The sequence below is a fragment of the Rhincodon typus genome, chromosome 20 (assembly GCF_021869965.1).
Source record: "Rhincodon typus isolate 14 chromosome 20, sRhiTyp1.1, whole genome shotgun sequence".
Lineage (NCBI taxonomy): Eukaryota > Metazoa > Chordata > Chondrichthyes > Orectolobiformes > Rhincodontidae > Rhincodon > Rhincodon typus.
This window is the reverse complement of record NC_063351.1, coordinates 2,617,680-2,642,445: the sequence shown is the minus strand read 5'-3', so window position 1 is coordinate 2,642,445 and position 24,766 is coordinate 2,617,680. Positions and strand designations below refer to the sequence as shown.

Sequence of the window (24,766 nt, the reverse complement as noted above, 5' to 3'; positions counted from 1 at the left end):
ACCCACCCCATTACCTTGCATTTTCCTAACCTACAATGCACATCTTTGGACTGTGGGAGGAAACTGGAGCACCTCAAGAAAACTTATAAAGGCATGGGGAGAATGTCTGTGTGGAGTTTGCACAGTTACCCAAGGCTGGGATTGAACCCTGGTCCTTGGCGCTGTGAGGCAGCGGTGCTAACCACTGAGCTGCCCCAAGCAATGAAACATATTTATTTGTAGTGGTCCTGTGATCTGTACTCTATCATTATTTAATAGTGAGTATCAACTTTGCGCAATTGACTGGAAAATTGAACTGGAAATAATTTTATACATATCTAATTCTCATGAGTTTTAGGATTCGGAACCACGATTATTTAAATAGGTGTTAGATTGTGGGTACGTTTAAGATACTTCATTAAATTTATTAAGAAGCAACAGTTTAGAATGAAACATCAGCTAAATAGACCGGTAAAGGACATAACTCATGACAGGTGGGGGTTGGTCGATGAACTAGAGGATGAATGGATGGTTGGCACAGTACGTTGATCATAGAATCCCTACAGTGTGGAAGCAGGCCCTTCGGCCCAACAAGTCCACACCAGCCCTCAGAGCATCCCACCCAGACTTATCGTCCTGTAACCCACCTAATCCACACACCCCTGAACACTATGGGCAATTCAGCATGGCCACTCCACCTAGCCTGCACATCTTTGGACTGTGGGAGGAAACCAGAGCACCTGGAGGAAACCCACGCAGACACAGGGAGAATGTGCAAACTCCACACAGACAATCGCCTGAGGGTGGAATTGAACCCAGGTCCTTGGTGCCATGAGGCAGCAGTGCTGACCACTGAGCCACCGTACCACCCCAATAGCTTGTGAAGACAGCATCCTGCTGTCTAGTTGGACTGTTAGGAAACTGTGCCCTTCCCCTGTGTCATGCTCCATCTTACCTGGTCCATCAGGTCTAGCAGCATCTGTGAAGAAAAATTAGAATTAACATTTTGGGTCTGGTGACCCTTCCTCAGAACTGGAGCCGAAATGTTAACTCTGATTTTTTTCTTCACAGATGCTGCCAGACCTGCTGAGCTTTTGCAGAAACTTCTGTTTTTGTTCTTGATTTACAGCATCCACAGTCCTTTCAGTTTTTACCTGGTTCATCGTCCAGCTGAAGAAGGCAAATGCCCAAGAAGCATGGCCACTTGAAGAGAGGACTTCCCTCAATGAAGATTTATTAATATATTTTATTTTTAAGGGCTAGTATAGTTTTTACCCTATGACCAATGAATACTGGGCACATTCTCATGATGTCAGAATAATTACCTTACTCTCTGTCCAAATTCCTTTTGAAGTCAGATTTTGGTTATTTCTAAAAACTTGCATAGAATCAGTGAAGTCTACAGCACAGAAGAAGACTCTTTCGCCTCTCGAGTCTGCACTGGTCAAAAACAACCACCTAACCATTCTAATCCCACTTTCCAGCACTTGACCCATAATTAAGGTGCCTCCTAAGTTGGTAGGAGTTGACTCCTAAGCAATTTTAACCTAACCTATGCTAACAAATGTTACTTGTACCATGGTGACAGGTTGCCCATTGCTTATTGCCACTATCTCACCAACGTCAAGATTAACTCTCAACCAACCCCCGGGCTGTTAGTTGCTGTTTTCCCAAGGGTCAGAGGACTGCAGCGCTGTCCTCCCATCTCTCATCTCTCATCTCCCATCTCCAACTTCTACTGAGTAACTGCCATTGCTAGATTTTCATATCACACCATCCACTGGTCCAGTCAAAAGGTTTTATTAGTTTAATACAGTATTAATGTCTTGAATGGTTTGCTGAAATTAATATAGAATTGAAACCTGGACAGAATTGAGTGCATTGCCAGTTGTCCACCTGCCCAATTCTACTGGGTATTGAAGTCAGTTTTCTGCCTCGCAAGTAAAATGATCCTTTAACAACTGAATAGAAAGATGGAGAATTGATGGGGTTTGTATTGTAGAAAGCAATACCTTTTATTCCTACAATATAAACCCCTTTACTTTTTCAGCTCTCTCTTCGGTTCTGAAGGAGGGTCAGAGTGGACTTAAAATATGAATTTTGTTTTTTCTGTCAGCAGATGCTGCCAAACATGTTGAGTTTTCCCAGCACATGTTGTTTCTTAACCCTTGAAGTCATTCTGGCAGGAACCTAACATCCCACCCAAAGACTGGCATTTCTCACAACAGCAATTTGCCTTCAGCTGTATACAAGATTTGTCTAGGTCGTTCACCTCAATCCTCTTTTCAAACTTGAACTAACAGTCTTTTGATGCAATAACAAGAGAAGGGAGAGGCAGAAAAATCTGGGGAAGGAATTCAAGATCAGGACCAAGGTATCCCGTCATATGGTGGAATTAACAAAGTTGGAGATGAGAAGAGGTCAGAATTGGAGCAGCGCAGAGATTTCAAAGAGTTGTTGCGAGGTTAGAGATTGGGAGGGGTGAAGTTATATATTTGAAAGCAAGATTGAGGATATTAGGATTGAGACATTGTCAGAGCAGGAACCAGTGCAGCTCAAAAAGCATGGGTGATGGATAGGTTATGGAGAGTTAAGCAAGTTAAGGTACATGTGGCAGAATTTTGAATGAGCATAAATTTATATAGGGTAGAAGATGGGAGTCTGGCAGGACAGTATTGAAATATTCAATTCTGAAGTAACAAAGGCAAAGAGTGAGGATTCTATCAACAGATGAGCAGAGGCATGATTGGAGTTAGGTAATACAATGGAATTGGAATCAGTTTTGCTGTTAGAGCTGAAGTGTTGTTTTAAAATTCATTTGAGGGCCCAACACAGCATTGTATTAGCCACAGTATGGCTCAGCTTCAAACAGTTACCAAAGATAGCCAGTGTTTATGGCAGAGACCGAATAAATAGCTTCAGTCTTTCCTATTTTTAGTCATACGAAATTTCTGCTTATCAATATTGGATGTCAGACAATCCAATGTGATAAATGTTAAAGAGCTTCAGCGAGTGCAGTGAAATAGAACTGAGTGTCTTCAACAGATATGACATGTTTTCAGATGATATCGCTGAGGGGTAGCATGTTGCTGAGAAATCAAGGGGACCCAGGATAGAACCATGGGAGACTCCACAGGTACCAGTGCCAGAATGGGAAGAGAAGCCATTGCTAAGATTTGTTAAGAAAATAATAGAACCCACTAAGTGTTGTTCCACCCAGCCGGACGATTGGGTAGAAACATTGGAAACTTTAACAAAGACTGGAGTCAGACAGCATGGAAACAGGCCCTTTGGTCTAACTAGTCCACGCTAACCATGTTCCCAAACTCAACTAGTCCCACTTGCCTGCATTTGGCCCGTATCCCTTAAAATCTTTCCTGTTCATGTACTTATCCAAATGTGTTTTAAGTGTTGTGACTATACCAGCATCCACCACTTCCTCTGGCAGTCCATTCCACACACGAACCACACTCTGGAAAAAGAAAGTGCCGCTTTTTAAAACTTTCTCCTCTTACCTTAAAAATATGCCCCCAGTTTTGAATTCCCCCACCTTAAGGATCAGAGCCTTGCCCTTCATCTTATCTATACCCCTCATGATTTTATAAACCTCTATAATGTCACCTCTCAATCTCCTAGCTCCAATGAAAAAATCCCAGCCTATCCAGCCTATTTTTATAACTCAATCCCTCCATTCCTGGCAACATCCTGGTAAATCTTTTCAGAGCTCTGTCCAGTTTAATAATATCCTTCCAATAACAGGGAGACGAGAATTGGGCACATTGCTCCAGGAGAGCCCTCACCGATGTCCTATACAACCTCAACATGTCCTAACTCCTATACTCAAAAGTCTGAGAATGAAGGCAAGTGTGCTAAATGCCTTCTTAACCACACTGTCTACCTGTGATGCAAATTTCAAAGAATTACGCCCATGAACTCCTACCCAGGGCCCTACCATTAGTTGTATAAGTCCTGCCTTTGTTTGTTTTACCAAAATGTAATACCACGTATTTATCCAAATTAAGCTCCATCATGCCATTCCTCAACCCATTGACCAGTTGATAAAGATGTCTGTAATCTCAGATAACTTTCTTCACTGTCCAATTTGCTACCAATCTTGGTGTCATCCACAAACTTACTAACCATTCCTTCCATATTCTCATCTAAATCATGACTAAAGTGGACCCAGTTGAACACTGCTGGTCACAGGCCTCTGCTACATAAAGTTCAAAAAGGGATAGTTTTTGACAGTCACAGCCATGCACAATATCATTTGTGACTTTGATAAGAACAGTTTTGGAACTATAGGACAGCTGGAAACCTGACTCAAATATGAAATTATGGGGAAAAATTGACAACAGATTTGAAAGTTGATAATATGTTCTTTGGAACTTTGGAGAAGAATGTGAAGTTAGAGATGTGACAGCGGTTTGCAGTGACAGAGAAGTCACGGGTGGGGAGTGGGGGGGTGTCGTGATAGATTTGAATGGAGTGGATGAGGAAACAATACCTGGGGAGAGGGAATCATTAACAATATCATTTAACATATGTCCCAAGAAGGGAAATTTTGACCAGCTGAATTACACTTTAAGTGCTTCAATTTGGAATAAGAGAATAAGTGCAAAGCAAATTTCTTAAGCATTTGTTCTGTTTTCATAAAAGAATAATGTACAATCCATATTTTTATAAATGTTACAACTAATGCATACGCATTTTTTAAACAGTAAATCAGCACATGAATCTTTTCAACAAAGCAACTGACTGTAGCAGCTATTTTTGGAAGCACCCACCTGTTAAGCTGTCACTGGGAAATATAATGAAAAATATTTGTGTATTTTATCCATACTTTTATTCTGAAATTACATGCTGTAATTCTAATTTTCAGATTTTTTAGGGAAGTAACAGGTTTTAAATAATGCAGTGCTCTGCATTGTAGTCCCACTTCTAATTATCTTCAATGCTGATCAATCAATAAAGATCTCGAGAATATACATGAAACGTCTGTTACAGGCTCAACTTTAAGTCAGTGTCTGAGGTGCTGTACATACTTCCCCCATCCAATGAGGTGAACATTTCCTAGCCACATGGTCTCATCTGCCGAAAATAACTTCGGACTCAATATGCTGACAAATGTTACTTGTACCGTGGTGACAGGTTGCCCATTGCTTATTACCACTATCTCACCAACGTCAAGGTTAACTCTCAACCAACCCCCGGGCTGTTAGTTGCTGTTTTCCCAAGGGTCTAAGGATTGCAGTGCTGTCCTCCCATCTCTCATCTCCAACTTCTACTGAGTAACTGCCATTGCTAGATTTTCATATCACACCATCCACTGGGCCAGTCAAAAGGTATTGTTTTGTTAGTTTAATGCAGTGTTATTGTCTTGAATAGTTTGTTGAAATGAATATAGAATTGAAAGTAGCATGCTCTTTGAATCAGTACTTCCGTAAAGAGTAAACGCTTGCCAAACTCTGAGCTTCTGTTTAGCAGAAAGAAGTGCTGTATTCCGATGCTAAGAACCTTATTTAAACATTGTCATTGGATTTCATTTCAGCGTGCGTTCCGGACTTGTTGGATGATGTATTTTTATCTTATTAAGCGACTGAAGCTTTCATTGCTTTGTGTTCCGACAGACATGCCATAGATATTCAGGTGACGTCATAGCTTCTTGTAGAATGACCTCATCTCCCAGTCCATTTCTAAAATTCAGTATCATTATTACAAAGTAGGTTAACTGTTTGAAACAAATTTAAGATGACTCAGGGCCTGCTTTGATTTTTGTATAGTAAATTGATATCACAAGACTATAATTAGATTTCTGCTTAGGGGATCTGCTCCCAGAATTAACGTACACAACAGCTGCAGAAAGAGTTCTTCTGGAAGGGCAATGTTCCCTCTGCTACTTTCTATGGTTTGAGTGTCAGGAACATTTGGTCAGCCCAGAGCAATCAATGCATCAGAAGTATTGACTGTTAGTCTGATAACAGATTTAGTGTTTCCAACCTTCATGTTCATACATATATTTAATGTTCAGGTTTTTTTGAAAGCATATGAGAAGAAATTGCATTGAAATAGTCATCATCAAGATTTCTTTCAAAGCACTGGATATGTACTACTCTAGGGCAGCAGACAGAAAATACCAGTATTTTTAAAAAAAACAGATTGAAAAGATTTTTTTCATATTTGTTCATAAAATGTAAATGTTGCTAGTAAGACCAACATTTATTCCCCACTGCTACATGCTGTTGAGGAGGGGTGGTGACTGCAGTTTGTGTAAACCCAAGAGCTGTCAGGGACTGAGTTCCAGAAAGAATGTCGGATGACAGGTGACATGTCACTGCACAGTATCTTTTAAAACTACAGTTTTACTTTGTGAATGAATCATCTTTTTTACATATTTAGAAACAACGATCCAGAATTGAAATATTTAGAAACAGAAATGGTTTCTAAAATGAAACTATTTGAAGGATAGGATTATAAAAGTTGGCTGGAGCAGCAAGTGATTCTGCAATCTCATGCTTCCAGTAAAATATAGTACTTGTGTTTAAAGAGAGTGCGAGTTGGAATTCGTTCAACAGTGTGACTCCCTCTATCTTCATTGTGTATTTCCAGCAATTATGGTTCCTATTGAAACCACAGGATTACTCCAAATCTTTGCCCTAAGTTCGACAAAATAAACACCTCCTTTGTTCCTTGACATTTGGATAGTTATGTTGCACTAATGTTTTCAAACCCTATCTGTACATTACGGTCTTGAAGTCAGTTTAATTCCTGCTTACTGTCTGGAGGTGGGGGAGGCAGTGGTGTAGTCACTGGACTGGTAATAATTAGCTCTGCTAGTCCTCTGGGGACATTGTTTGAAATTCCACCAGCTGGTGGAATTTAAATTCAGCGAACATTGAATTAAAAGCTAGTCTCAGTAATGATGACCGTGAACCCACAGGCAATTGTAAAATAACTATTTTGTTCACTAATATCCTTTAGGGAAGGAAGTCTGATGTTCTTACCTCGTCTGGTCTATATTATTTCAGATCCACAGCAATGTAATTGACTCTTAACTGCCATCTGAAATGGTCTAGCAAGTCACTCAATTGAATTAGATGACTAAAAAGACTTGAAGGAATGAAACCAGATGTACCACTCAGCATTGACCTGGCACTGGAAACAATAACGGCAAATCCAGACATCACCACCATATGGACTGCAGTGGCCCAGGAAAGCAGCTCACCCTCACCTTCTTGAGGACAATTAGGGATAGGTAAAAATGCTGGCTTAGTCAGCGACACCCACATTCTGCGAACAAATAAAAAAAAACTATGGTTACCATATTCTTGCAGCTGCATTTAGGGCCCTTAATTTTAAGAATGCAGAAAGGAAATGCATTGTGCTTCTGATTAATGCAACATTTGCTGCAAAACTTAATGAAGAGGGATCTGGATGTCCTTATTCATGAGTCACAAAATTGTATACAGATACAACAAGTAATTGGGACAGCTAATAGAAAGTCATTGATTATTGTGAGGGGATTTGAATACTAAAGTAGGGAGATTAAGCTTCAGTTATATAGGGCAGTGGTGAGACCACCTCTGGAGTACTGTGTACAGTATTCCTTATTTAAGGAAAGAGATAAATATGTTGGATGCAGTACACATAAGGTTTTCTAGACTAATACCTGGAATAGCTATGATCTTATGAGAAAAGGTTGGACAGTCTAGGCCTGTATTTGCCAGAGTTTAGAAGAATAAGAGGCAAATTGACTGAAACATAAGATCCTGAGGGGTCTTGACAAAGTGGATATGGAAAGGGTGATTCTCTTGTTGGAAAATCTAGAACTAGCGACCACTGCTTTAAAATATGTGGAGCCCAGGTAAGGCAGAGATGATAATTTTTTTTCTCAAAGTTGAGAGACTTTGCAACCGTTTTCCTCTAAAGATAGTGGAAGCAGAGTCTTTGACTATTTTTAAGGCAGGGATAGATGGATTATTGATGAACAAGGGAGTGAAAGGTTCCTGGAGTAAGTGGGAATGTGGAATTATCAGATCAGAATCAGTCTTGATGATAGTGGAGCAGACCCAATGGGACAAGTAGCCTACTTCTGCTTCTAATTCATAGTTGTAGGTTGACTACATTGATTAGCCTTAGACCCAATTCCCACAGGAAAAGCAGTAAAGTCTTTTGTTCCTTCCCACTCCACATTTTAATGGGGCCAGAATAGAGAAGGTTCCTAGGCTTCCCCAGAAAATCACTTATTAGATCCTTATGAAACTCATCAACTGAGAGATCAGCCTCACTTTTAACTTTTGGCCAGTTTTCAGCAGTTGAATTCAGAGGATTGATTTTAACTTGGGATGGGATTGGCAGCAATCATTCAGGCAATGCCTCCATTGGAGCAAGACCTGTATTTTAACACCTTTTCAGGAGTTTGTCAGCTGTGCAGCTCAACATATCACTTAGCTGTGAGGCAGGAGCAGAATGTGGTATATTCGGAGACAATGCTGAGTAATTGTGGCAACAGATCACTGTTATGGACTGATTGATTGAGAAAAACGGAGAAGCCTGGGGTAAGTAATTCCATCATTTCTAGATGAGAGCTAGGGAATTACTCCCATTCCTTCACTGAGTGTGTTCAAAACACACACAAACACACACACCCACCCCCTCCACTTCACTGTAGGACAAGACAGCACCTAACACCAGAGAACAGCTTATCAGTGCTGTCTGCACCAGAGTAGCAAGTACACGAGATCAATAATTGTCTGGATAGAAAGTCATGAGGCTCACGTTTTATGAGAACAGAATTTTTGACTATTACTTGCACCCTCCTTTGAGAAGATCATAGTCATGTAATTTGATGGTATCATCTGTTTCTATTTGATCCTTCAGTGCCATCTGAACACTTGTTGCTTAGTTCCTGTAGGTCTTTCTAAGTAGCCACAGTCCTAGGAAGAAGCAGACTCAGAGAAAGGGATTTCTTCTGGGAGGAGTTATATGCACTGTCGTCCAGAAAGTAAAGCCAGTAAAACTTGTGAACGACGCATACTGGTCTGACTTGTATACTTCAAAATGGAAATCTAGTATGACCAGTCGTTTTTTCCAACTGTTACTGTTTTTGATTCTTTGGGATGGACTCAGTTGCTCACAAATACCAACACTGGGATTGACATACACCTGAATTAGAGAGAGAGTATAGGGTCTGTATGATATGAAACATCAATGTATTTTGGGTGGGAGGGTAGGATGGGAGCCCCAGGTCATCTTGGTACAAGGTCCTGGCCAGGACAGGGATGATCTTTGGAATCCTTTACCCTCCCCTCTGGTGAGTTTGGTGGAGGGTAGGCATTTAATTAGGTGCGAGGCTGCAGGGAGAGATCCTGCTGCCTTTCTGTGTCTCCCTGTAGCGGAAAGGCTTGTGAACTGCCTTCTTACACTGCTTTATGTCCTTATGTGGACAATTGATGCCCATTTAAGGATCTAATTCCATGACTGCTGATATGGACCCAGTGATGAGTGGGGAGCAAGACAAGCAAGCCCTGTCAGATTTCAGTTCGGTGCTTCACTGAAATCTGGAACAAGGTTATTCATTAAGTCCCACTTCATTGGAAACCGGACTTAGTATGTAAAATCACCCTTTGATTGATGGTTGTGAAGTTAAGCAGTGACTGGTACAATGAGATCTTCCAATTGTAAAGATACAGTAAAGCATCCAAAGATGTGCAGGTTAGATAAATTGGCCATACACATTGCCCATAGTCTCCAGGGATGTGCAGGCTAGGTGGATTAACCATGGGAAACACAGGGTTACCGGGATAGGGTGGGGGGGGTGGGTTTGCGTGGCATCCTCTTCGGAAGGTTGGTGTGGACTCGATGGACCGGATGGCCTGCTTCTGCACTGTAGGGATTCTATGATACTATGTATGACTGGATGTTTGGTTCAGTTAGCAACATGTAGTTATTAAGGCAGAAGCTGTAACCTAGATTTTTTTTTAACCTGACAGAATGCAAGAGGAAAACCTTGAAGCTTCCACGTCCATTTCTCAGCTTCTGAGGGAGAGCTATTTAGCCGAAGTCCGGATACATCAAGAACACGGCGAGAAAAGCAGGTCAGAAGCTACCTCTCAACATTTCTATTATGGCAGTAAATCTGGGGTTTCCCAGGATTTAGATGGTCAGGATGAGTCCCCTGACCTGTCTGCATTTTTGAGTCAGGAAGAATTGGACAAAAGTGTCAATTTAGCTCAGGAAGCAATTGCCCAGTGTTCTGATGAAGTGAAGAAAGATGAAAAGCAGATCAATGTAACCTGTACCACCAAAGATGTGTATGACACTTTGAAACCTGCTGGGAACAGAAAAGTTTTAGATTCTGCAGGTTCCTCAGATTTCCCAGAAAAGCTGACCAGTCAACCGTACCACTGTGAGAATTTCACCAAAAGACCCAGCAGCTCAAAAGAAAGTCACAGAGAATTAAGAAAACAGACAAAGAACACCCCTTACTGTACTGAAGCAGAGGCTAAAAAGGATTACTTAAGTAAAGCTGCAGATTTTATTGAGGAGTTATCTTCACTTTTTAAAACAACAAGTACAAAACGGATTAAACCTAGAACCTGTAAAAACTCACGAAACAGGGCGCAGACAAAGCTTGGCTCACAAGCTCAACATTCATCTTGGTCTGTCGACGAGAGGGAGAGAGTACATGTACCATTTTCGGCTCAGTTGAATGACAAAATCATAACTAAAGAGGAATCTGAAGCAATAGCACAAGCTCCAGTTATATCAGCAGGTACTGAGACACTAACAACAGAAGCTAAAGCAACTGAAATTCAATCAAGACCTCTTTACATTGAAGGTACTGAAGGAAATCCACCACGATTCATTCAGCGATTAAAGAGCAGGGAGGCAGCAGAGGGAAGCAAAGTCCAGCTCGAATGCATTGTGACAGGATCACCAACACCAGAAGTAAGGTAAGTACGTTATATTTTTATTTTGTGTTTAAAATTTACAAATTTGTTTTGAAGTTATTAAACTAACCTCTTCTGGTCCGTGGATAGTTTTGTTGGCTGGTATTGCATGTCAGAAAATTCAGGTGTGACCTACTCATGATTTTCTGAACATGATTTAAAAATTGTACATGGTTCTGTCTGAATTGTCAATCTGGGATATTGGCAAGAAAGTCCTGCACCAGTAGTGTGAAGTTAAAATGTCATTTTTATCTTTGAGATATTTCACGGACTTATCAAAATATTGCATTGAAAGGTTTTTGTTACATGATGAAGATGAAAAGAAATTAGTTCATTTTTATGGCCTGTGAGATTTTTCTGTGACTTTGTAAAGCCTTGCTAAATATCTCTTGATTTGTATTTATCTTTATTTTGTGTTTGTTGAGCATCTGGCTTCAAAGATTAATTAATCCAAGTAATAAATACCTATTCTTATCTAATCTTTCTCTGATCTGGGAATAACATTTTCCTGGATTTAGAAAATGTGATGAAGTATAATATCAACAAAACGATTTCTGAAATTTCAGGAAAGCCAACCACATACTTGGTGAGCAGAGTTTGTGATAGTCATTTAGAGGCCCTTATTTGGTGCAAATTAACTGCATATATTCCAAGTCTAGTTTAATCAAGTCCCAGGGTGATAATTTTTTGATTTTAAGAGAAATCACTAGAAGGTACATCTTGTCCAGCTAATTTTGTTGATGTCGAAATCTTGTATCTCTACTGATGTTTTATGGATCATATGCCAAAATATACTTGTTGTATTTCAGCTGTTTGCTGATCATTAAGGTTACCTAAAATGTCTCTGTTAGCTTTGTGTGCATTTAAGACAAAGGGAAAGTAGCCCTTTGTTAAACTTATCATGATCATTGCCCATAATATTATAATTTAAGCATACCCTGAATGTACAAATTTTTAAATTTTAATTCATTTATGGGATGAGAGTATCCTGGCTGGGCCAGCATTCATTTCCCATCCCAGGAGGCCCTTGAGAAGGTGGCGATGAGCTGCCTTCTTGAACTGCTGCAGCCCATTTGGTTAGGTTAGACCCGCAATGCTGTTAGGGAGGAAGTTCCAGGATATTGACCCAGTGACACTGAAGGAACGGCAATATATTTCCAAGTCAGGATAGAGGGTGGTTTGAAAGGGAACTTGCAGCTGGTGGTGTTCCTGTTATCTGCTGCTCTTGCCCTTCTAGATGAATTTGATCATGGTTTGGAAAGTGCTGTCTAAGGAGCCTTGGTGAATTTCTGCAGTGCATCTTGTAGATGATACACACGGCTGGTGCTAAGCATTGGTAGTTTAGGGAGTGAACCTTTCTGGATATGGTACCAATCAAGCGGCTGCTTTGTCCTACATGGTGTCAACCTTCTTGAGTGTTGTTCGAGCTGCACTCATCCAGGACGATACAGAGTATTCTATCACACTCCTGATTTCTCCCCTGTAGATAGTGTATAGGCTTTGGGGAGTTGGGAAGTGAGTTGCTTACTGCAGTTTCCTAGCCTCTGACACACTCTTAGAGGCAGAGTGATAGAGTAATACAGCATGGAAACAGGCCCTTCAACCCAAATCGGTCCATGCTGACCATGGTGCCCACTCAGCTAGTTCCAATTGCCCGAATTTGGTCCATATCCCTCTATGGCCCTTCCCATCCATGTACCTATCCAAATGTTTTTTAAATTTTCCTATTGTACCTGTCTCAACCACTTTCTCCGGCAGCCCATTCCATAGATGCACCACTCTCTGAGTGAAGAAGTTGCCCCTCAAGTCCTTCTTAAATCTTTCCGCTCTCATCTTAAATCTATGCCCTCTAGTTTTCAATTCCCCATCCCAGGGAAAAAGACTATATGCATTCAGCCTATCTATGATTTTATACACCTCAATAAGGTCACCCCTCATTCTCCTACGTTCCAAGGAATAAAGTCCTATCCTGTCCAACCTCTTCCTATAACTCAGGCCTACTAGCCCTGGCAACATCCTCATAAATCGTCTTTGCACACTTCCCAGTTTAACTGTGTCTTTCCTATAACAGGGTGACCAAAACTGTACACAATATTCCAAGTGCAGCCTCACCAATGACTTATACAACTGTAACATGACGTCCCAACTCCTGTACTCATTGCCTTGACCAATGAAGGCCAGCATGCTAAATGCCTTCTTCACCACCCTCTCCACCTGTGACACTGCTTTCAACAAACTATGTACTTGTACTCCTAGGTCCCTCTGTGCCACAATGCTCATCAGGACCTTACCATTTACTCTATAATTCGTAGCTTGGTTTAACTTTCCAAAGTGCAACACCTCACGCTTATCTGTATTGAATTGCATTTGCCAATCCTCAGCCCACTTACCCATCTGATCAAGATCCCTGTGTAATTTTTGATAACCTTCCTCGTTATCAACAATACCTCCTAATTTTGTATCATTCGCAAACTTACTAATCATGTCTTGTACATTGACATCCAGATCATTTATGTAACTAACAAAGAACAAAGGTCCCATCACCGACCCCTGTGGCACACCACCAGTCACAGGCCTCCAGTCCGTGAAACAACTTTCAATCATCACCCTCTGCTTCCTACTGTCGAGCCAATTTTGAATCCAATTAGCTAGTTCTCCCTGAATCCCATGCGATCTAACCTTCATGACTAGCCTGCCATGTGGGACCTTGTCAAAGGCCTTAATAAAGTCCATATAGACAACATCAACTGCCCTACCCTTATCCATCCTCTTGGTTACCTCTTTGAAAAACTCTAAAAGATTTGTCAGACATGATTTCCTGCACACAAATCCATGCTGACTATCTCTGATCAGACCTTGACTATCCTAATGTAGTTGATCTTGTCCCCCAGTATCCTCTCCAATAGTACCTTCTCTTGTAGCCACATTATTTATATGGCTGGTCCAGTTTAATTTCTGATCAATGATAACTCCCAGAATGTTTATAGTGGGGGATTCAGAAGTAGTAATGCCATTGAATATCAAGGGGCAAGGGTTAGATTCTGTCTTGTTGGAGATGACCATTATTTGGCACTTGTGGTGTGAAAGTTACTTGCCACTTATCAGCCCAGGTCTAGATATTGTCCATGTCTTTCTGCGTTAGGATATGGACTGCTTCAATATCTGAAGAGTCATGAATGGTGCTGAACATTGTGCATTCATCAGTGAAAATCCCCACGTCTGACCTTATGATGAAGGGAAGGTTATAGAAGAAACAACTGAGAATGGTTAGGCTTAGGAAACTCCTCTGAGGAACTCTTGCAGAGATGTCCTGGAAGTGAGATGACTGATCTCCAAAAACATCAACCATCTTCCTTTGTGCTAGGTATGACTCCAGTGAAGAGTTTTCCCTTAATTCCTTTGGACTCCTTTTTGCCACACCTGGACAATTACAGCCATGATATCAAGGGTGGCCACTCTGTCACCTGATCTCTGGAATTTAGCTCTTTTATCCAAGTCTGGGCTCAGGATGTAATGAGGCCAGGATCTGCGTGGCCCTCATGAAAACCAAAATGAGCTTCAGTGATCAAATTATTGCTAAGGACATGCTGCTTGATAGCACGATTGATACCCATCATTACTTTACTGATGATTGAGGTAGACTGTTGGGGCAGTAACCGGCCAATTTGGATTTGTTCTGCTTTTTGTGTACAGGACATATCTGGGCAATTTTCCACATTGTTAGGTATATGCCAGTGTTCTAGCTATACTAGAACAACTTGGCTAAGAACGAAGCAAGTCCTGGGGTACAAGTCTTCAGTGCTATTCTGGGCATGTTGGCAGGACCCAGCCGTTGCTGTAAACAGTGCTGCCAGCCATTACTTGATGTCAGACGGAATTATTTGAATAGATTCAAGACAAACCTCTGCAATAATAAGCATAGGAAAGGGTCAAGATTTATCATGCACTTGGCATTTCTGGTTGAAGATTCTGCAAATACTCAGCCTTATCTTTTGCACTGATTTGTTGGGTTCTACCATCACTGATGATGACGATATTTATAGAGTCTCCCCCTCCAGTGAGTTGTTTAATTGTCGACCACCATTCGTGACAGAATTTGGTAGGCTTGCAGAACGTGGACCTGATCCATTGGTTGTAGAATTGCTCGGCTCTGTCTATCAATGCGTGCCAGATAGCATAAGCAGCAAATGGTACTGTTTCGTAGCTTCACTAGGTTTTTGCTTCATTTTTAGGTATACCAGGTGCTTCTCCTGGACTCTTCATTCAGCCAGTTTTGATCCCCTGGCTTGTTGGTGATGAGTAGCTAGATCTGTTTGAACTCCGTCCCATTTAGCACAGTGACAGTGCCACACAACACAATATAGATACCCTCAATGTGAAGATGGCAGTTTGTCCCCACAAAGACTATGTGGCTTGCTAGGCCATTTGAGAAGGCATTTTAGAGTCAAACACATTGCCAGGCAGTTTCCTTCTGCACAGGGCACTTCAAGGGTTTTTATGAAAATCATTTCGTAGTGATCATTTGAAGTTTAATTTCCGAATTTTATTTGAATCAGATCCCACCATCTGCTATGGTGGGTTTTGCACCCAGGTCCCCAGAACGATACCTGGATCTGTGGATTATTCGTCCAGCAACATTACCACTCGGTCATCACCGCCCAATAGATGGGTAACCAGTGACACGGCATTGTTATTAGCTTAGTAGAACTTGCAGTAGAAAATATAACATCTTAATTACATGCATACATGTAAATGCTCAGTATAAACATAGAGGCCGCAGTCTTCTGCTGTCAGGTGTAGAAATCATCCTTGAATTTATCTGGAGCTTTCAAGTGGTCTGGTGAAGTGTAGTTACGCGATCACATCTGGTCTAGGGTGGAGCATATGCCTCTGAAAATTGATTATTCAGAGTGATGTACCTTTTGGGTCCTGCTGAGAAGCAGAGAAACACATGTGTGGGCCGGACTGATTATTCGTGTTGAAGTCAGATCATGTGCAAACCTAGATCTTTTTATCATTACCAGGAATGACTAGAAACGGTGACTCGTGTATGAATAAATTGCAATTCATTTGTAGTTATTGAGTTCAGATTTGAACACAATTTTGATATCAGAAGTAACTGTTTATTGAGGGTTGATTTCCCAAAGTTGACTAAGTTTCCTGTGGATCGTGGTGAGATATCACATCTGAACATGTAGCAGAAAATCTAGCCACTGTCATTATATGCAACAGTTAATTCACGTATTGCAAACGCATTGAATAAATCACCACTCATTTATGTGCATTTCTAGTTATGGTGTTCAGTAAGGGAAGGCACTGGAAGAATTTCCCGCAGTGTTTTGATAAATGCCACAACCACATTCAGCCATTAATACTTTGGCCTGGCTGTCTCCTTGACTGTGCTTGCCAACAGTAATTGTTGTATTCTCGTGTTGTGTTCCTTAACACAGAATTATCACCTTCTTACTGGATTGGTAAATAATGTAGTTTCGATTTATTTGAAAATCTCAGTGATTTACTTAACACACAAACTGATAACTTGCAACCACAGGGCAGTGTGTGCACACATACTTAGTCTAGCATGCTGCTGCTGGAACTCTGTGGCTGCTGGTCATGTGATGTCATTCTGGTCCTTGGCTATTCTTGCACTCCCCTCTTAAAGCAATAGCACCACAGTAATCAGTATAGACTTTAAATTTCCCATGCCATGTCAGTGCCACACCATAATGTACCACAACAAAGCTTTTGAGATCAGGAGCAGCTTTAGCAAAAGCTATCATGAATTTCACATCAGACCAAAAGAGAAAGCTGTAAAATCATCTGGTGATGAGGCCACACTGAACAGCAAATAATCTCAGGCAACCATCAGCCAGCTGAGGGCAGCAGTGGAAGGAGTCACAGTCTCATTGGCCTCCAATGGAATTTGCAAAACGCAAGATCATACATTTATATAGGGATAGCAGGAACTGCAGATGCTGGAGAATCTGAGATAACAAGGTTATCTTGATTTTCTGAAGAAGGGTCCAGAACCGAAACGTCAGCATTCCTGCTCCTCTGATGCTGCTTGGCCTGCTGTGTTCATCCAGCTCTACACCTTGTTATATCATACATTTATATAGTACTTTTTACAACCTCATAACATTCAAAATAGCTTTGTAATCACTTAAGAAGTGTAGTCACTGTTCTATATGTCTGCAACAAATTTTCTGACTACTAAAAACAAGATTGTGACAATGATTAGATAATCTGTTTTAGGGATGAGGGTCGCCGAAGAAAATTCCCGTTTGAAAACTAGCCATAGCCACAACTTCAGCCCGAAGTTATCATGCTTAATCATAAAAGTATCTTTTGAATAGCTGTAATATTTCCTTTGACTGTTTCTCTTTAAGTAATTATCAAAGAATGTTGTAGGTCAATGATCTCAAAGATTGTTGACCTGAAATAATGTCTGTTTCTCTCTCCTCAGATGTTACCAGACCTGCTGCATATTTCCAGAATATTCTGATATTCTGTTTTTATTTCAGTTTTCCAATACCAGCAGTAATTTGCTTTTGTGTCGCTGATCATTGCTAAAGAGAACTATACAAATCTCAATGCCTCAGTTCCATGGGCAAGTAAGCCTGGAAAGCATTGCTACTAATTTGGCTGCAGTAAACTGGTATGGAATTGAAAATGTCATACTGAAGCAGTTTTATTATTCATTCATGAGACGAGAATGTTACTGACAAGGTAATGTTTATCTTTGACAAGCTGGTAGTGAACTGTCATCTTGTAGTGCAGTCCGTATGCTTTCGGTACATCAATAGTGATTCCATAGAGGGGATCTGAGATGTTAGTTTTGTGGTGGGGATTAAGGCACATATAGTGGGAGAAGGAAAAGAGTTGGTATAATGCACAAACTAATACTGATTGATTGATTGACACCAATGTGACCGAAAAGGGAAAATGTTTTATTTGCCAATGCCAACTTTCTACACTTGATGGCATATTGATTGATTGACTGATTGATTTGATTTGTTGTCACGTGTACCTAAGTACATTGAAAAGCTTTGATTGCGAACAGTACAGGCCGATCATAGTAGCAAGGACATACAGATCATAAGGTGAAAAAAACTTAGATGGAGTGAGGCATACAGGTTATATCGCACAGGAGATGCGTGAGGCAAGAACAACGTTAACAAAATCAACATTCTTTGAAGTTGGAGAGGTCCATTCATCAGTCTAATAACGGCAAGGAAGAAACTGTTCTTGAACCTACTAGTACATGTGTTCAAGCTTCTGTGTTTTCTGTCTGATGGAAGAGGTTGTAGGAGAGTATTACCAGGGTGGGAGGGGTCTTTGGTGAAGTTGGCAGCCTTTCCATGGCAATGAGATGTGTAAATGGAGTCCACGGATGGGAGGTTGGCTTCCATCATAGTCTGGGCTGTGCACACAACCTTCTGTAGTTTCTTATGATCCTGGGCAGAGCAGTTGTGGGATGAGGCCATTATGCATCCAGACAGTATGCTTTCAATGGTGCATCTGTGAAAGTTGGTGAGGGTCCTTATGGACATGTCAAATTTCCTGAGCCACCTCAGGAAGAAGAGGCATTGTTGTGCCTTCTTGACTATCGCATCTATGTGGGAAGACTAGGACAGGTTGTCAGTTACTGTCACTCCTCAGAACTTGACACTCTCAATCCTCTTAACCTCCACTCCTTTGATGTAGATGGGTGTGTGTTCTCCTCCTTTCTTTCTGAAGTCCATGATCAGTTCTTTAGTTTTGCCGACATTGAGAGAGAAGTTGTTATCACTGCAGCATGTCACCAAGCCCTCTATCTCCTTTCTCTATTCTGACTCATCGTTGTTTGATATCCATCCTTTTAAAAAGAACCTTGACCATAAAAACAAATGGAGCACTAAAATAAAACAAAGAACTGCAGATTGTGAAAATCTGAAACAAGAATAGAAATTGCTGGCAGCAGCTGTGGAGAGAAAGCAGAGCTAACACTTCGAGTCCAGTGACACTTCTTCAGAACTTGGTCCAGTGTCTGTTCTTTTACAATGTTGGTTGAAAAATGTGCCATGAATTAATAACTAAGCAAAAGCAATAACACCATTTTTAAAAGAAAAAACCACTTTGCCAACAAAACAAAACAAATCTGAAAATACTGAAAAAACCATGGCTATGGAATAATATTACTATATACCTGTTAAGAAGTATTGGTTGAAAGCAAAAGTTTAAAAAAATGGTGTTACTAATCGGTGCTGTCTGGGGGAAAGTTTACTAGCAGAAATAATTTAAATTCAGTTTATTCAAATCAGCATTTACTGGTTTTGAACATTTGCCAAAGTAGGTTTTCAGAACTACATACTTGCATGATTGCTGAGGGAAGACTTGAATCATATTGGAAATATTAAGGCAGCACCTGGGCTGCAACCCTACAGCTGAGAGTGAGCAGACTAACGTGTTCTTCTTAATTACCTTTTCTTTAAGCCTTTGGTTGAGATTGCATTTTACAGATATAGGTGGGAACATAAGCTGTGCACAGAGCACTAAAAGTTGCAAAGGGAATTGATAGATCAAGTAAATGGGCAAAGAGATAGCTGATAGATTTTAATGCAAGGTAGTGTGAGGTTATTTGCTTTAGTAGTGAGAAAATAAATGGCATTTTTTTTAAAAGGCATGAATCTTTTTAAATATTGATGTACATTGTAGATTTGTGTGTTTGTCTAAGGAACAGAGTGAATTAACATGCTTGTTATCTCAAACAGTTCAAAAGGCAAATAGCATTTTTGTCATTATATAAAAGAAAGTGTGTCCAGTTTGGGACAACAGTATTTTAACTTTTAGAAGCTGAATCACTTGGCATGCAGGTGTTTAGCTGGAAATAAGACAAACATCTATAAACCCATGGAGATAATTACTACAGAAATGGATGAAGATTTGGACAATTCAATCAATACCACAAAGGTGCCAAATCTAAAGAAGAAAAATGGTTTAGAACTATTATGATGAAGCCAGCAGAACAAGAGCATCAAACAGATCTGAACTACCAGATAGATACTGATGCTTCGTGCTACATCAGACATTCAGGCCTATGTAAGGTTTCACCAGATGGTAACCCAAATTATGAAACGTTGTTTAAGTAAAATTGAGGCAATGTGATAGAACGATGATGACCCCAAAAGTACCGATTAATCTGAGAGCCCAGTGCAATGGCAAAACTGAAGATCTGAAATTCCAGATAATAAACATGAAGCCAGAACAACTTATCCTAGCAGAAGTGTTTCACAAACTCAGATTAGTAACCAAATATGTCAGAAGAGATTTATAGTGTTTTGCAAGCTGCATTGGTGGACAAAGAGAGTGAGTTAGAAACCAAAGGAAAGAAATGTCTAAGGCAACGGTCCAAACCAGAGATTAACTGAAAAGATTTTTGAAACAGAATAAAAGAGCACATCATGCCAACTAGGTGAATTTGGAAGAAAAGCCGACAACCTGCGCACGTACAAAGAGACTGACAAAAGACAGTCTAACTAGAATAAAAAAAAGTTTTGCAAATGCATGAGAATAACTATGTGCATAGTACCGTAACTCTGTGTAAAAAATAGTGGCTCCAAATTTCTTGTTTCTTTATATTATATTTTTATGAAAAGAGGACACCTTGGAAGAAAGCACGATACTGGACTGACGTCCAAGCTGCAGATGTTGATCTATGTCATGAGGCACGTTCACTGCAAGCAGCCATTTTACAAGTATTCAAATCAAGACAGTGTGAGGAACATTGGACGTAGAACATTTTAATTGAACCAAATGAATACAGCAGTAGAGATGGCAAGACAGAATGTAGAATTTAGATGAAATATTAGATTTATTTACAATTTTACACAGATGACAATATTGATGTTGTTACAACCAGCCAAGCCTTGTCTAACTAAGTAATACTACCCCTGTGACTTCAGCAAAGCTAAAGATAAGTTTGTTACATAGCAAGGGAGTAGGCCTTTCAGCTTCTTGAGCTCATTCTACCATTCAATGAAATAGTCATAGTCATAGTGCCGTAGAGTAATACAGCATGGAAACAGGCCCTTCGGCCCAATATGGTCCATGCTGACCATGATGCCCTCTCAGCTAGTTCCAATTACTTGCATTTGGTCCATATCCCTCTAAAGCCTTCTCATCTAAGTACCTATCCAAATGTTTTTAAAATTTTGCTATTGTACCTGCCTCAGCCACTTTCTCTGGCAGCCCATTCCATAGATGCACCACTCTCTGCGTGAAGACGTTGCCCCTCAGGTCCTTCTTAAATCCATCCCCTCGCACCTTAAACCTGTGCCCTCTAGTTTTCAATTTCCTATCCCTGGGAAAAAGACTATATGCATTCATCCTATCTATGCCCCTCATGATTTTATACACGACAATAAGGCCACCCCTCATTCTCCTACGATCCAAGGAATAAAGTCCTATCCTGGCCAACCTCTCCCTATACCTCAGGTCTTCTAGTCCTGGCAACATCCTCATAAATCATCTTTGCACACTTTCCAGTTAAACCATAGAACATAGAACATTACAGCGCAGTACAGGCCGTTCGGCCCTCGATGTTGCGCCGACCTGTGAAACCAATCTGAAGCCCATCTAACCTAAACTATTCCATTATCATCCATATGTTTATCCAATGACCATTTAAATGCCCTTAAAGTTAGCGAGTCTACTACTTTCCTATAACAGGGTGACCAAAACTGGACACAATATTCCAAGTGCGGCCTCGCCGGTGACTTATACAATTGTAACATAACATCCCAACTCTGATACTCAATGTCTCAACCAATGAAGGACAGCATGCTAAATGCCTTCTTCACCATTCTGTCTACCTGTAACACTGCTTTCAATGAACTATGTACTTGTACTCCTAGGTCTCTCTGTTCCACAACACTCCTCAGGACCTTACCATTTACTGTATAAGTCGTAGCTTGGTTTGACTTTCCAAAGTGCAACACCTCACACTTATCTGTATTGAATTGTACTTGCCAAACCTCAGCCCACTTCCCCATCTGATCAAGATCTCTCTGTAATTTTTGATAACCTTCCTCATTTTCAATGATACCTCCTAATTTTGTATCATCCGCAAACTTACTGATCATGCCTTGTACATTCTCATCCAGATTAATTATGTAAATAACAAATAACAAAGGTCCCAGCACCGACCTCTGTGCCATACCACTAGTCACGGGCCTCCAGTCCGAGAAACAATTGTATCTGTGGCCTAACTCCATAAACCTGCCTTTGGCTCATATCCTTTAATACTTTTCATATAAGCATAGAATCCCTACAGTATGGAAGCAGGCCATTTGGCCCATTGAGTCCACACAGACTCTCAGAGCTTCCCCCCAGACCCACCCCCCTATCCTATCCCTATAACCCCACATTTCCCATGGCTAATCCACCTAGCCTGTGCATCTTTGCGTAGTATGGGCAATTTAACATGGCCAGTGCACATAATCTGCCCATCTTTGCACTATCGGAGGAAACCAGACCACCCAGAGGAAACCAGGAAGAATGTGCAAACTCCACACGGCCAGTCACACAAGGTTGGAATCAAACCTGTGTCCCTGGCGCAGTCAGGCAGCAGTGCTAACCACTGAGCCAACATTCTGCCCTGCTTAATTATATACTGAATTAAAAATTTACCCTTCACAGATTTAAACTGAACAACTGATCTATCATAAACTGTCATTCATTGAAGAGCATTCCAATTCTCTACGACCCTTCGTGTGTAACTGAGGTAACTGAGATTCTTGAGGCAGAAATCCTCTGGCTTTGAACCGATGAGGACTCTACCAAAGACTGACTGCTTGTACCCTTGCAGTGGCAGGTTTGTACGTGGTGACAGGAGGCAAGACTGTCTGATAGGATAAACAGAGCAAGGAATGAGAATTGGCAGTACCTTGGAGAGAGCTCACAATACAATGAGCCCTTTCTCCATCTTCTATCTCGTAGCATGAGTGAGGCCTCTTCTGGAGTCCTGTGTGCAGTTCTGGTTGCCCTGTTATAGGAATGATATTATTAAGCTGGAGAGAGTCCAGAAAAGATTTATCAGAATGTTGTTGGAAATGGAGGGTTTGAGATATAAAAATAGACTGGAAAGACATTTTTCACTAGAGTGTAGGAAGTTGAGGGGTGACCTTATTGAGGTTTATAAAATCATGAGGCGCATAGATAAAGTGAATGACAAAGGTTCTTCCCCTGGGGTAAGGGAGTTCAAAACTACCGGGTGTATTTTTAAGGTGAGAGGAGAAAGATTTAAAAAGGACACGAGGGTCAACTTTTTTACACAGAGAGTGGTTCGTGCGTGGAATGAACTGCCAGAGGAAGTGGTGGATGCAGGTACAGTTACAACATTTAAAAGACTTTCGGATAAGTACAAGAATAGGAAATGTTTAGAGGAATATGGGCCAAACACAGGCAGGTGGGACTAGTTTAGTTTAGGATTATGGTTGGCATGGACTAGTTGGAGCGAAGGGCCAGTTTCTGTGCTATATGACTTTAACTCACCAGCACTTTCCTGCAAGCCAATAGCTGTCAGTACTTTGCTGTATTTCAGTGATATATTGAAGAGCCAAGGGAAAGTTTTATTTAATGCACTCAGGGGATGTCAGTATTGCTAGCTAAGCCAGCATTTGTTGCCAATCTCTACATGCCCTCGAGAGGATGGTGGTGATTTGGTTTCTTGAACTGCTGCAGTCTTTGGGTGTATTGATACCCCCAGTGTTGTTAGGAAAGGATTTCCAAGAATTTGTCTCAGCAACAATGAATGTGTTGTAATATAGTTCCAATTAGGATTAGCTTGCAGGGAAACGTGTATATGATGGTAATCCCATGCATCTGCTGCCCCTGTCCTTCTAGGTGCAGAGGTCATGGAAGGTGCAGTTGGAGAAACCTTGAGTTATTTTATTGAATCTTGTAGATGGACATTGTGCATCAGTCTCAAACAGAATGGATGGGGTGGCAATTGAGCAAACTTCTTTGTGATGGTGTCAACTTTCTTGAGTGTTATTTGGAGCTGCTGTCATCCATGCAAGTAGACAGTATTCATTCACATTGTCATGACCATGAACCATAATCCTGGATGACGTATGGATATATTGAAGTTTAAAATACATCATGTTTTTTTTTGAAAGAGGAGATACAGCTAAATGACTGAGAAAGTAAATTCTGAGCAGTGTAACTCAGTGATTGTCTAGAAGACCAGTGCGGATTTATCCTCAGGCTTGACAGAGACCCAGGAATTTCTCACTTGATGGATGTCAAGGAATTTTCACAGCGAAGGACTTCAAAAAGAAGTGCACTGCAAACTCAAAATCTCCTGAAAGTTATCTGAGACTCTGTGTACATGATGGAAAGAAAAAGAGCAGTCTGATCAAGAGATGTGTTTGTGTTTTCTCCTTTTGAGGAATATTTAAAACCAGCTTCAACCCTGGTGTATGGGTGCTACTGGGAGACATGTGTGCTGTGATGGCCATAACTGAGAAAAATCCTAGTCAATCCTATGCTGCAGGTTAAAAGATATATTCTCGTGCTCTCAGGACAAGAGGCCTTCCAGCTGATATGCAAAGACAAGTATATCAACATTAATTTCTTGTTTACCAACATCAATGATACTGGTATCACTCAATTTAACGGCCACAACATCCCACCATCTATGCTTAATGAAACTCAGAAACTAATCCATATGTCTTTTTTTAACATTTGTCTTTTGTTTAACCTACCAATGATTCTTGACCTCTGTGTGTTTTATTACCTTTCCTTCTTACTTTGAGTAACAAATAGACTAACTCTTTTCTTAACTCCAGCCT

General features: G+C 40.7%; 1 protein-coding gene across 1 annotated transcript in view; it reads left to right on the top strand.

Moving 5' to 3' along the window:
- The first annotated feature begins 5,242 nt into the window (after positions 1-5,242).
- The window catches only part of mypn (myopalladin), a 247,250-nt gene continuing 227,726 nt past the window's right edge, over positions 5,243-24,766 (top strand). The window contains exons 1-2 of the mRNA XM_048609091.1: positions 5,243-5,324; positions 9,972-10,934. Of these exons, the coding sequence (XP_048465048.1) occupies positions 9,973-10,934 (962 nt within the window). The 5' untranslated portion in view covers positions 5,243-5,324; position 9,972. The remainder of the gene's footprint in view (positions 5,325-9,971; positions 10,935-24,766) is intronic.